This window comes from Aristolochia californica, unplaced genomic scaffold (genome assembly GCF_029961685.1).
Source record: "Aristolochia californica isolate CCGP_79_NKW_82.1479 unplaced genomic scaffold, dmAriCali1.0.hap1 SCAF_2, whole genome shotgun sequence".
In the NCBI taxonomy this organism is placed as follows: Eukaryota; Viridiplantae; Streptophyta; class Magnoliopsida; order Piperales; family Aristolochiaceae; genus Aristolochia; species Aristolochia californica.
In genome coordinates this window covers 48,979,208-48,992,966 of record NW_027181881.1, presented here as the reverse complement: position 1 = coordinate 48,992,966, position 13,759 = coordinate 48,979,208, and the positions used below count along the sequence as shown (strand labels likewise).

General features: G+C 37.4%; 1 protein-coding gene and 1 non-coding gene across 2 annotated transcripts; one reads left to right on the top strand and one right to left on the bottom strand.

Annotated features, from left to right (window-relative positions):
• Positions 1 to 927: 927 nt before the first annotated feature.
• On the bottom strand, positions 928 to 1,000 carry TRNAR-ACG (transfer RNA arginine (anticodon ACG)). The gene has a single exon. It is a non-coding gene; the product is annotated as a tRNA-Arg (tRNA).
• Positions 1,001 to 1,352: 352 nt separating this feature from the next.
• LOC137957066 (uncharacterized) lies at positions 1,353 to 12,304 on the top strand. Its single transcript, XM_068804767.1, has 4 exons — positions 1,353 to 1,553; positions 1,647 to 1,753; positions 3,054 to 3,088; positions 11,931 to 12,304. Exons 1-4 carry the CDS (start codon positions 1,551 to 1,553, stop codon positions 11,996 to 11,998), a joined length of 213 nt encoding a protein of 70 aa, XP_068660868.1. The 5' UTR covers positions 1,353 to 1,550; the 3' UTR covers positions 11,999 to 12,304.
• The last annotated feature ends 1,455 nt before the right edge of the window (positions 12,305 to 13,759 follow it).

The following is a 13,759-nucleotide window of genomic DNA, read 5'->3' as shown; positions in this document are numbered from 1 at the left end:
GTATCCCCAACAAGCTAGTTACTTCTCATACCAAACTGGTCATTCAATCCAATTGAATCGAAATCAGACCCCTTTTTCGGTTCTCACATATTGAAAATCTGTTTTTGGCCTAACTCACCAATACCTATCTGGTTGATCTGGTTTGAACTTGATCAGGACCAGTTAATTCAGACCGATTCAATCATTTTTCTTATGAAGAAACGGTGATTTTTTTTTTTTTATTAGAGAGAGGATTAGAAGCCTGATTCATGCAATTGGTATCCAAAGTCACTGGATTAGGCCGACACCCATAACATCACGCTACTGAAAATTTCCAGCGTATTGGAGGTGTCGACGACAATTGCGGTCGGTTCCGTCTCACGTCACGTACCCACCATTCGTCTTCTTCTTCTTCTTCCCCCTCAATCTGCAGCTTCAGAAAGTAATTAAACATCATTTTACACCAGCATCACTCTCCGAACTGGCTCTATACGTCTTGTGCCTGCATACCTCGTTCAAAATATGAAAAGAGATGGAGAAGCAGAATCTTTCCACTTTCCTTTCAGATGGAGTCAAGTAAACTTGTCCTTCCGTTTCCGCAAACTTAAAAACTAATAAAATAAGAACATTCTCAACGAAGAAGGAAAGGCGAACGAATGAGACAAGAAGCGCAGACCTCCTTTCAAAGTCTTCGCCTGACAGTCCGAGACGGAATCACGGACTCGCAGGGAAATTTTGTTTCCGTGAGGGTCTTCAATCGCCATCAAAGTGGAAATCTGCTTTATTGGAAGTTTGCGAGAGTTGTTGCAGCGACTCTGCAAATCATTAAAATATTTACCGTTGGTTGCAAGGAACTTCCGAGAAGTTCCCTTCTATGAGAACTGAGAGAGGTGACCCATTCCGCTAGCGGTAAAAATGAGATTTAAAAAAACACGCATTATTTTATCCCGACTCCACTGGGGATCGAACCCAGAATCTCTGGTTCCGTAGACCAGCGCCTTATCCATTGGGCCATGGAGTCCGTTTTGGAGATCTAACAAAATCTAGACTATTACTATTCATTACTCAAATCTCATTTTTAATTTTCTTCCTTAATTATTGCTCTCAAAGTCTTCTTATACCATTCAATTATCTATTTGTTGAATGGTAGAACTTGTAAATTGAGTAAATAAATGGAATAATTTAAATAATTTAAAAATATTAAAAAAAGCATTTTAATCTTGTTTTATGTTAATCAAATATTTACTCAAATAAAAATTGATTAGAATTACTCTTATACATAATGGGTAATTAGTAAACCAGGGACAAACTAACTGTTACCCCTTGGCTCTTTCCATTCCATTTAAAAAATCGACAAACAAGTAATCGAGGCTTCAAGATTGATTAAGCAATCCATAGCTCTTCAATTTCATATTGGCAGGGTTCATTACCTCAATACCGTCGAAGTTCTCCGGTGTGTTCTCCGAGTACAGAACTTCATAAAAGAGCCTATGTTAACAGAAAGAAGATGCTTCCACCATAAGACAAAAGCATAATAGAAATCAGGTCATTTCGTCTTCGAGTTTCCGATCATGGTAAGGACTAAGTAACAAGTGTTTTGTTTAGATCTCATCGCGAAGCTGAAATTTACTTACCCTTTTTATTATGTGTTTTCTTCAAATCGGCAGTCGGCGCTCTTCAATTTCCATTCGTTTCTGACGGTTGTCTTGCTCGTAATCTGCACTTGTACTTATATTAAGTTGCACTTCCCTGCATTTCTTCAGGAGAAAACCGGGTATGCGGGATCTTTTATTTTTGCATGCTTCGTCCTTTAGATCTTTTAATTTTTCGTGGTTTTGATCATTCTGGGCAGCTGGCTCATCCTGTTAATGTACTATCATCATTTGAGCTTATCTCAATCTCTGATCTCCCTGTCTTTATTTTATCTGTTTTACAATTTGCAATTCTTCACAATCTTATGCTTGTATATACGTATTTGTAAGCGTTTAATCAATAACCTAATTCGTAAATTAGTCAAATTGGTTTTGGTTTAAGTACTTTGAGTTTTTCATTTATGTAAGGTTCGAGGACTAAATCACTAGTTTTAACATACAGATAGTAAATTAAACAATAAACATTCACATTCTTAGTTTTTTGTGTTATTTTAAAGTCTTTCAAAGAATGAAAACTAAGTGATCAATTCAATGTAGAGATTGTAACTTAAACATGGTGATTGGGTGCTGTTCAATAAGGACCTACTCATGGACAGACTTGGACTCCTCTACCTCTATAATGCTATCAATTATAAATGAAATTTCAATAACAGGCTACATCCTCATTATTCATGAGAACCAAAAAATGCATTAAAGAAAACAAATTGGTGGCACATCCACATTATTCTTGTAATATTTTCTTTCTTCATCTCTGTAAATTTCTATGAATTTCTTGTAAAATGTAAAACTTGCAAAGAGTTATGAGGGTAAACTTGTGAAAAATTTCAACTGTCATTTGTATACTTTTGATTGCAATGCTGTGTCCAGGAGCCAAATAACTCTCACACATTCAAATAGCACTTTTGGTGCTGAAGTATCACTATATTGCATTTGATCTGATCTGTGATTTCTAAATTCATGGGAGCATAAATAACTCTTCCTTCTTTCTTTTTCTTCTTCTTAATATTTTTCACTTTAAACTGTCCTGGTTGAAATTGGATGTCCAAATGCCCCTAGTTCGTTTGGGACTCCACTGAATGAAGCTCCTGTGATGCTTGAAAGAATGCTTTTTTTCTTAGCTGACCCTGTATCCACTGATTATCAAATGAAATTTTATGTCACTTAATGGGAGAAAGATATATGTGGCTTGCTTTTGAGGTTTTTGATCAACTCTGTTCTCTGAAAAGATTGGATTGCTTTGCTTCTCTATGGAGGTGTTCTGGTCTCAAGATACTATGGAAGCAAAGATGAATGCAAATTCTCTAGCTAAATAGGGGTGTCTTCAATCAATTTAAACAGCTCTACCTTGGCCTTTAAATGGCTTTTTATCTACTCCATTCATTCTCTATACACGCTGCTGACAAAAGCTCTCTTTGTGTGCAGATTTCGGGGTTTCTTCTGGAAGGCTGCTAGAATAGGTGAGGATGAATCTTATGTTCATTAATGCATTTGGTTTAAAAAATTAAAAGGTAAAACTATCTTGATTCCTGAAACATATTATAGGGCTAAAACTGATTGACTATCCCATCTCAAAAAAAAAGAAAAAAAGGTTAGTATCATTGAGGTTACAACATAACAAATCACTCAAACTATTCATTGTTCCAGAGGAATAATATGAGGAAACTGTAATTCTCAGAAAAGAAACCGTAAATTTTCTCGAGGCATGTCATGTCCAAAACAGTTTATCAAAACATACATGCCAAAATTTTGAGTATGAAGAATATTAATCAACCTACAAGCCTGAAAATACTCTTTGTGAAGGTGACATTGAAGAATTAGCTTAAGAATACCTATAGACACTAGATTGCCCCAAGATCAATTGAGCATATGAAGGAAGAAGAAAGGAGGCTCAATTTAAAGTGAGTCGATTCTCCTTTTTTAAGTTTGATTTTCTAAAGTGGGAAAGTCCTAAACGGAGTCTAAAGTAGTGGTAACTAGTTATACTGGAAATTTTGATTAAAAAAAGCTTGCTGATTTTGTTAAAATTTGAAGTACAAAGTCCATTTCAAAGTTGTGGTTTCAAGCTTTTGTTTAGAGTGTTGAAGTTTCTTAACTAGTAGTAGCTCTACAAGTTAGGAGTTTTTTTTTTCTTGTTAGTGTCTATTTCCTAGAATAGGACAGCCAAAGTTTCCTCTATTATTGAGTGAATGTGCCTGTCAAAGGCTTCATATGTAAGGAGTCATCTTTTGTTTAGTGAATGAAATTTTGGTTGGCTCTAGTTCAGTAAATTTAATTTTTTACTTCTTCTTCTGTTTGTTAATTGCCTTAATAGCTGTAGAAACCTTTTATCTGACCTTCACGTTTTACCCATCAAATTTGAGTTTAGGTTGTAGTTTTTAGTTGTTTGCTGAACTCTAGGTTATATTCTCTGGAGGAAGCTTTTGACTTCATTCTTCCTTGAATTCAAACCATTGTCCTTACCAGAATTCCTTGGATCAGATCAACTCTCCTAAGATTCCAAGTAATTTGTACATTGGATTGGTATTACTTCTGAACAAAAGCATTTTGATTTCGAGTTAATTTGCCTTAACATTTACTTATTTAACCAAAAACCCCACTTCTAATGTGAATTTGCAGCCTCTGCATGATGTAAGCATAAGCCCGCAAATAGCTTTCCCAATTCCTGGAGGCTTGCAGTATGATGAAATTTTGAGGAAGTCAATCATTCTAAGAACAATGATACTTGAGATTAATAATGCTTTTCCACATTGTATTCTTTGAGTATCGTATCTAAATAACCATTTAGCAAGGAGGGCATCATTTATAAGATTTGATTCTTTTGATGTCTAAGACAACTTGTTTTTTAAATAAGTAAACCTCTTTCCAGTTAGTCAAATGAAACCAAAATTTTCACTCACTCATCTTCAAGGGATGCTTCTATGCCTCAATTTTTGTAGCCACTTTACTGGGACAACACTGAAGGAAAAAGGCAATAATTGGTAGGATTAGAAATAGTGGATTTAATAACAGTGACACTTCCCACAAGATTTAGAAGATTTACCTTCCAAGTCGAGAGTTTTTTCTCATCTTTCCACAATATGGAACATAAAGCCTTTGATGGTATACCTTTAGAAAGGAGATGCCAAGATATGTTGAAGGAAAGGAACCCATATTATATCCAAGGATGACTCTAGGGTTCTGATGCAATGAATTGTAAGGAACATGAAGATCATTTAGGGTAGAATTAGACTACCTAACCGTTTATTTCAGGATCACCTCATTTATTGAGACGAGGGCTTTGATAGTAATTATTTAATTCTCTTAAAGAAATAAGTGCTGTCATCATCATATTGTAAAAGTGGGGTTTGAAAAGAAGCATTTGGTGAGCCATCCATTTTGTTATTTCTCTTTGTAATTTCTTTATAATAGGGCTCCTTTGTACTCTTTTTTGTTATTTTTACTAAACACAACATCTTTTTTAGCTTGTTCTCAAAAAAAAAAAAAAAAAAAAAAGAAGAAGAAAAGATGATACCCCTACGGAATGCATAATATTAATTTTTCTGCTAGCCATATCCGAAATTTAAACTTGTGGCTGAATGGAAAGGTGTGGACATAACCTTCATTCTTGTTGTTAGGGGACTCCCTTCCTTGCTTTTGTTGTCTTTTTGCTTTCGGGCCTCAATAAAATTGCCATTTAAAAAACCATTTGATGATATGTGAGTGGGTGCAGTAAGAATTTGTAAGCTCTGTCACCACTTTGTAGGGTGGTTGATGATCCATGTTTGAAGTGGTGACTCCACCTCTTTTTGGCTTGATACATGGGTGGGGGAGACCAGTTGGGCCAGAGCCTATCCAAATATATACAGGATTGCAAGAACCGAGGCATCACTATTCAAAACTCATACACTCTCACTAATGATATTTGTTCTTGGGACCTCAACTTAAGAAGGGCCTTAACTGATTGCAAGGCCTCAAAAGCAAAAATCTCCTCTCCACCTTGGAATTATGTATGTGCGAGAAAGAGGATCTGATGTAAGAATTTGGAACTGGGATCCTTCTGGTGCATTCTCATTTTGCATCCCGATACATTCATATTAGTGGCTGCAACTTTAGCAATGACTCTATAATGGACTTAACATGAAAACTCAAAGCTCCCCTCAAAGTTATTCATTTCCTCTATTGTGATATAAAAGACAAAATTAGACCAACTTCATAAAAGGGGAAACCAAATTGAAGACCTGAACTGCAAGTTCCGTGCAAATCATACTGAAACAATAAATTATCTCTTCCTTCACTGCTCTTTCTCTTAGTAGACCTAGGTAGTTATAAACCTTAGCTTGGTCACCAATTTGGTTTTACACCCTTGCTTCCGATGATTGTTCCTCTCTTGATCCATTGGGGCAACACTAGTAAGGTTCTTCGGCAATTATCCTTGACTACCATTATTTGAAACTTACGGAAAGAGCGCTATAATAGGATTTTTAAAAATGAAGCAAAGATTGCTGGGGGGAATCATTGAAAGGACTAGGTACTTCATTGTCTTCTGGGCAAGTACTCGTGTTCAAACATCTCATCTCCTTAGCTCTGTTATCAGGAGAAGTTGGAAGTACATTATTAACTGTGCACCACATAATATGACTAAGATGGTTGCTTGGTTCCCCCTTCAGGAGGGATGGTTGAAACTCGAACTTTATAGGGGATATCCTAGGCTGTCAGGTGGAGGAGAGGTCATTTGGGACTCTTTTGGACGTTGCCTTCTTGTCTTCCCTGTTCTTTTTGCCTTCCCCTCTTATTGTGGAATGGCAACTCATTGGTTGTTATCTCGTGGGCCTTGGGAAAGAAAACTCACCGGGGGAGATTTTTTTTCATGTACTATGAAGAGATATAAGTCATATGTAGTCACTTGACCATTACTTAGCAGTATACTCCTAGGTCCGCTAATAGTGTTGTGGACTCTCTAGCTTGAGAAGGGGCTACTTGACATCACCTCACTATCGACAGCTGATTACCATTATGGCCCTTTTCCTTTTGTTGCTGTTTTCTTTTATTTTTCTTTGGGCTTAGCCTTGGCCTTTTTGTATTATGACCTCTGCTCTTCTGAGACCTCTTAATAAATGCTTTTTGTCATTGTTCTCATAAAAAAATATTTGATTGAGCTGGCAACAAGAAAGCTATGGGCTGTCTTTGTGGTCTCTTCATGTATCTCTCTGAATTGAGATCTCTTGTAGTTTCTTGTCTCGGTTCACCTGTATGTATGTAGTCAGCATGCTATAGTATCCAACTGTATATTTCTCCCTTTTAGCTCAGTTTGGTGATTGTTGAGATCCGTTTATAAGTACTAAGGCTTGTCTAGAAGTGAATTTGAGGCACAGTACTGATGCTCATGGAAGGACTTGGTGATAAGTGGAAGTAGTGTTCATGGAAAGCAAGATGTTTCCTACTGGCTGACATTGCTGTTTGAACAGTTCAATAAACCTAGTACATTTCAAAGAGTGATGTTATGCCAAAATTTCTCATTGGTGGTTTGTAGTTCTATCATTTTAGTTTCATGAAGGGGGTCAAAGGGGCTCTGCAATTATGGAAATCATTCCTATTAGGACAGTCATCATCTTTTTGCAGTTGTGCAGTTGGAATCACATAATGCAGGTCTTTCCAACAAAAAGTTAAGTGACAAGATTGTTGATAATAGCTAGGAAAAAAGAAGATCATTTGTTAACTGGCTTGTATCGGTTGGAATCAGATAAGAATCTGTAAAGATCAAATCTCCTTCTTGTGGAAGAGCACCACTCTCTTTGCATGACCTCCCTGCTTAAGTGGAATCATGCAAATTAACAGATATTCTCATGTTGTGATGTGATTCTGACTCCAAGAGGTTAAAATGTCATCCCAACCAATGAGTCAATTGAACAGTAGTTTTACTTTGACTTTTAAGTCAGAATTTTTTTTCCAAGTGATTACAACTGCACAACCTCAAGAAAAGTTGTTTCTTCTGATGCTATATCACATGAAATGGCTTTCCAAGATTGTCTTCCAGCTGTATACTAATAAGGAAGTGAAAATAAAGCACTTTCATGAAGATTTGAAATGGTGGGTGAAAAAGAAGAGAAATAAGAGAAGAAGAGCTCGGAGAGGAGCAGCAGCTGCTGCCTTGGAATGTGTGCCTAAAAAAGGACGCTCCTTTTTCTTTTAATCAGGGTTTTAAGTGATTTTACATAAAAGACAAAAATACCCCTCAAAACATAAACTTACATATCTCCTAAAATACACCTCTAAAATGAATGAAAATTGAGCAATAGGTATGTGAAGACATTGCCTACCTAACAAAATTCATATAAGATAAAAACATAATATATGAAATAACTAAAATACCCCTGAGTTGATATTTTAACACTCCCCTGGAGAGTAGATATCAAATAACCCTAGTTTGTCATAGAAGGATACATGTTCAGTCTTCCCAATGGCTTGGTAAACACATTCTCCAACTGGTCTGAAGACTTCAAATACGAAATTACTACCTTTCTTTGAATTATCACATCTCTAATAAAATGGCAATCACCTCTATATGTTTAGTTTTCTCGTGGAATACAGGGTTGCTTGCAATAAAGTTGGTCGTCTAATTATCACACTTCATAATCATACGACCTAGTAATTGGAAACCAAATTCAAGAAGAACAAATTTAATCCACATAAGCTCACTAGTTGTGTGAGCCAATGCTTGATATTCAGCCTTTGCACTAGATCTAGTATCAATTGTTTGTTTTTTACTTTTCCAGCTTACCAAATTACCTCCAACAAAACAACAGTAGCCTGATGTGTTAGGAATTAAACGCCCTAATTCCAAACTAATGAGAACAATAATAATAATCCCGAAAGAAGGAAAAACAAGCAACAAAAATAACAACAAGATTTACACAGGTTCGCCTCAAGGTGAGACTATGTCCTGTTTTCCACCGTTGCAGTAATCCACTATGAAGATGAAATAGTTTTCAAGAGAGGTCACACACACTTACAAGTGTTGTTTTTCTCTAACCTCTCTCGGCAGCAACTGATGATCCTTGAATGATAAACATTAAACCCTAATAGCGGCACCCCCCCCCCCCCCCCCCCCCCCCCAAATATAAAGAGAAAACCCGGGCTACAGTTTTACCAGAGTAAAATTCCCAAACTACCCTTAATGAAACAACAGTTAACATATCGTGGACCGGGTGGGGGGCTTCCCGCTCCCCTTCCAACCCCCACGACAACCTTACCGCGAGGTCGATCCGCGTACCAACTCAGCGTAGGGCGTTGATTAGGCTCCACAACTTAACATGATGTAGACTGTCTATCCATCTTACACCCAACATAATCAACATCAGAATATCCAAGTACATCAATCTGTCCTTTTTGAGTATACAACAGACCTTTTTCAGGTGCACCATTCAAATACTTTAAAATCCGTTGAGCAGCTTCTAAATGTTGTTTTTGCGAATTTTCCATGAACTGGTTCACAATTCCCACAACAATGAAATATCTGACCTAATAACTATAGCATAAATCAATTTACTTACCAAGCGTCAATATTGTGTTTTGTCCTTGTGTGTCATGAAGATTATGGTTGACGTTTATGGGAGTATCTACCGGTTTAACACCCAACAAACCATACTCCGGTAGCATATCTATTATATATTTCCTCCGGGAGAGGACACTACCTTGTTTGCTGCGGGCAACTTCAATACCAAGAAAGTACTTGAGGGGACCTAAATCTTTCGTTTGTAAATATGCGACCAAGTACTGTTTAACTTTGGTAATACCTTCAAGATCATCACCAGAGAGTACAATATCATCTACATAGACCACCAAAACAACTACACCAATCTTCCTCTTAAGTATGAACATAGAATGGTCACAATGGCTTCGGTGAAACCCAAACTACATTAGTGTAGTAGTACTAAAATTTCTCAAACCATACCCTAAGATTCTGTTCAAGTCCATAAATGACTTTCTATAGCTTGCATAACTTCCTTGTCTTCCCCTGAGCAAGATACCCAGGAAGTTGCTCCATATAAACTTCTTCATTTAAATCTCCATACAAGAAGACATTTTTCATATCAAACTGAAAAAGAGGCCAATCTTTATTAACTGCTATAGAGATTAAGATACGTATCGAAGCAAGTCGGGCTCCAAGAGAGAATGTCTCAAAAGGTCTGTGTATCCCTTTGCTACCAGTTGCAATACATCAAAGACTTCGGATTTCTCTCGTTGGAGATACACCCCCAAGTTACTTGACTAAAATCATCAGTAAATGTCACAAAATACTTAAAACCAAATGGACTAGGAATTTGACGTGCACCCCATACATCAGAATGAATTAACTTTCCCAACTGACATGACTCGCAATCAAATGATATATCTGCTAGCAACGAAGGAAAAGACTGATGCAGCTTAATTGGTGACGTGTGTCCCAAGCGTAGATGCCATAAGTAGGATGAATCTGTAGGTAGAGAGTGCAATAGCTCGAGAAACAGATACATCATCTAGCATATAGAGTCCTCCCTTCTCTTGTCCGAAACCAATCGTCTTCTTCATTTGCAAGTCCTGGAAAACATAGGTAGTAGGATAAAAAGTTATGGAACAGTTTAAATATTTAGTAATGTGACTCATAGACAAGAGATTAAGGAGAAACTTGGGAACAAATAGAACTGAGTCTAAGGATATCTGTGGGGTAGTGTGAACATTACCCTCCCCTTGAATGGGAGAGGTGGACCCATCAGCCATAGTAACTCTACAATATGAAGAAGACAAATTAATAGACTAAAACAAGGAAAACATACCTGACATGTGGAGAGGAGCATCAGCTATTGCCTTGGAGTGCTTGCCTAAAAAAGGACACCCTTTTTCTTTTAATCAGGGTTTTAAGTGATTTTTACATAAAAAACATAAATACCCCTCAAACATAAACTTACATATCTCCTAAAATACACCTCTAAAATGAATGAATGTTGAACCATAAGCATATGAAGACATGGCCTACCTAACAGACTTCATATAAGATAAAAACATAATATATAAAATGACCAAAATACCCCTGAGTTGATATTTTAACAGTGGGAAAAGCTGTGTGAATTCATTGGCGATATAATGCATATAGGCAACACTAACTTACTATTTCCTGTAAATACATATAATGTTAAGTATCTTATTCCATGTAAAAAAGATTTTTTTCCCTTTGAAACGGCATGTAAAGGTGATTTGTCAAATGAAGAAAAGACACATAGGCTTTACTAGAAAAAAGACTACTAGATCAATGTTGACATCACTCTTAGATTCCAATGGGTGGAGATTGTGGTAAAGAAACTAATAGATCAATGTTCTTCGATTCCAATAAATGGAGGTGTGATGAAGAAACTTATGCTTGGAAGTTTGGAAGCATATTTAAGTCTATTTATAAGAAGGCTTGGAGGGCAACATTATCCTGTCGTAATATTCCTTATTACCTCTATTGACAAAACATTAAAAGACCTAGTGGAATAGCTTGTAATGCTGAAATTAGAAGCTAAAACAGGGAACTAGATGCGCTTGAGGGAGTTTTATTTGGAGGTTGTCTGTTGTAAGCCTGCACCACTCAGAAGGGTTTCATTTTGTCAGTTGATTGCTTCTGAAATTTTGTGAATTAATACTAACTGTCCAGACTCAAGCTTGCTGAAGGATGTTCCACAGCATTAAACTTATTAAAACATTAGATGACAAATCTAAATGTTGCTGATCCTATAATACTTGGAGGAGGGCTCTGATTATGTTCATAACAATATAGAGTAATTTGACCAGGATCAAGTAGAGGAGGGCATGAAAGACTTTGATGATTCATAGGCAATTTAGAAAAGGCTGACCTAATCATGGAGTTAACAGAGATAGATCTAATGGATGAAGGAATTCATGTGGCGAAACTAAACTTAATTGAGACAAATTTGTAATTAGCTTTATTTTTTTCATGGACGATTTTGGCTTCAGCTATAGAGTAAATCCAGCTAAAAACGAAAAAGAATACTTTCTTTCTTTTTTTGGCTGCATAATTTGGTGTGACTGAAGTTCAGATTCAAATGAAAGATACCTGTCTTTGCTACATTTTTCTTGTGGTGCTGGTAATAACTTTATAATAGTATCACATCTGGAAGTCTATTATGCATCAACCTTATCAAATGCTAGGTACCGGTGGTTGAGGAATGACATGGCTATTTTTCATATAGGAAGCATTGTCAAGGTTCTAGGGTTCTGTTAAATTTGCGTTCCCAGTGCTTTGCTCCTTTAGTATAATTTGACCCTTATCTTCATTTTTGCCAGGTGAACGGTTGAGCCCTTGGGTGGCAATGGCGTGTTTCGTAATGGGCATATCAGTGATAGTTTTCTGAGTAGTAGTTGATGGACAACAGTGCCAGCAGCTTCTTTTAACTCAGAAGCTTAGTTCGGAGGAGTAATTCTAATGTGTGCCATGCCGTTAATTACTGGTGAAATGGAAATGATGCCCTTGGGTTTTGCAGCACTGTAATCTTAAAAAATCTAATGAAACCCAAGATTATATTTAGTCTGACCTGGTTACCATTTATATATAGTTCGAGTGACATTGTCTCTTGACTAATCTCATAACAATTAACGATTCTTTTCTAATTTGCAGTTGACAGTGAACAATCTATGATCATGACGGAATTTTGAAGGAATTGTCATTACCATCTCCGTTTATTTGTAGTGTCTACACATAATTGTCAAGCTTTAATCTTTCACGAATTGATTTGAAATTTTTAACTGTGAATTGCTTGCAGGAACACTGAAAAGGGGTCTGATCTGGTTAAAAGATCTTAACATTGGTCAATTCGCCACTAAAACTTCATCGATTCAGTAGACTTTTTTCGGAGATACAGCAAAGGTACCTCTCAGTAAGGTGAAAGAAATCAAACGATTGATATGACAGTTGTAGGGCTTCTGGGATTTATGTTGACCAACCTTTGATTTGGATGTGAAAAGTCCTGATACCAACTAATGAATCGGCCAACCAGATGGAATATTGAGCTATTGTTGCATTAACGAAGAAGATCACTTCGTTTTGCTGGTCAAACTGATGTTAGCCGAGCAGAAGAAAACTTTTTGTCGGTGATTAGCTCCATCTCTTCATGGTTGGTTCGTGTTTCCGACGATGAAAGCTGAGGGCTTGACTTTTAGTATCAGGGGTTGGGCTGGGTGATGATTACGGAATTAAAAGAAGAATTCGTAGCCTCCAAATGGGTTGTAGACAATTTAAACAATTCGATACCATTTCCCTCCTTCGCCACCTTTTTCTACGAAGGGATAACGGGGTGATGGGGGCCTTCCCTCCAAAGAACAGGTGGAGAGCTCCTCATCTTCACATCGCTTGGCCATGTGGTAGGTGTGTTTTGGTCCCTCCAACAGTCTTTCCTATATAGTAAATGGGAGATGATGACAACGAAGATTTCTACTTCTGCGTAAGATGACGGGAGCCTTTGCCCACCTTTTCGGTATAGGGCTGATGGGAGCAATGAGGGCCTCCCCTCACTACCTTATCCTCCCTTTCTGCAACAGGAAAGAATAGTAGGGGTTGATGGAGGCCTCTGCTTTGAGCCTTTTCATTTTTTGTTTGCAAAGGAGGACCGAGAATGAAAGGAGGCCTTCGACACCCCCTCATCCACCCTACCTAGAGAGGAATAAATTTCACATATCCCCAGAACATGCAAGGAATTTCTCCATTGTTTCCAGAAAACAAGCCTGGATAAATGAGTGAGGCCAAGTTATCATCACATGTCTCAAAATTTAGGCTAATAGGAATTCATGGGAGTTGAGACAGACCACTCGAGAAGTAAATGAACTCAACTGTCCGTGATAATGGCTTTAAGAAGCAGCCAAACGGAAGAAAATTCAATAACAGCAGAAACGTATGAAGGTGGTTCACTCACCACTCTTCCTCACCTCACTGGTAGGACACGCAGTAATTAACCCAGAAGTGCTGCTACCTGCATACTTGTACTTTCCTGCTCTAATCACTAGTCAAATTTACATGTTCGTGGATGGAGACTTCACGGTAAATTACTTTTTTCACTCACTACGTGCTCTCTACGCTGTTCGGGACGCCTGGACCAAATGGTACCGGAGACCTCATCTCC

What these genes read in the sequence shown, in the direction of transcription:
- LOC137957066 (XM_068804767.1), top strand. An exon ending in TTTCTTCAGGAGAAAACCGG is followed by an intron (nt 1,754 to 3,053) that starts GTATGCGGGATC and finishes CTTTGTGTGCAG; the next exon opens with ATTTCGGGGTTTCTTCTGGA. An exon ending in CTGGAAGGCTGCTAGAATAG is followed by an intron (nt 3,089 to 11,930) that starts GTGAGGATGAAT and finishes CATTTTTGCCAG; the next exon opens with GTGAACGGTTGAGCCCTTGG.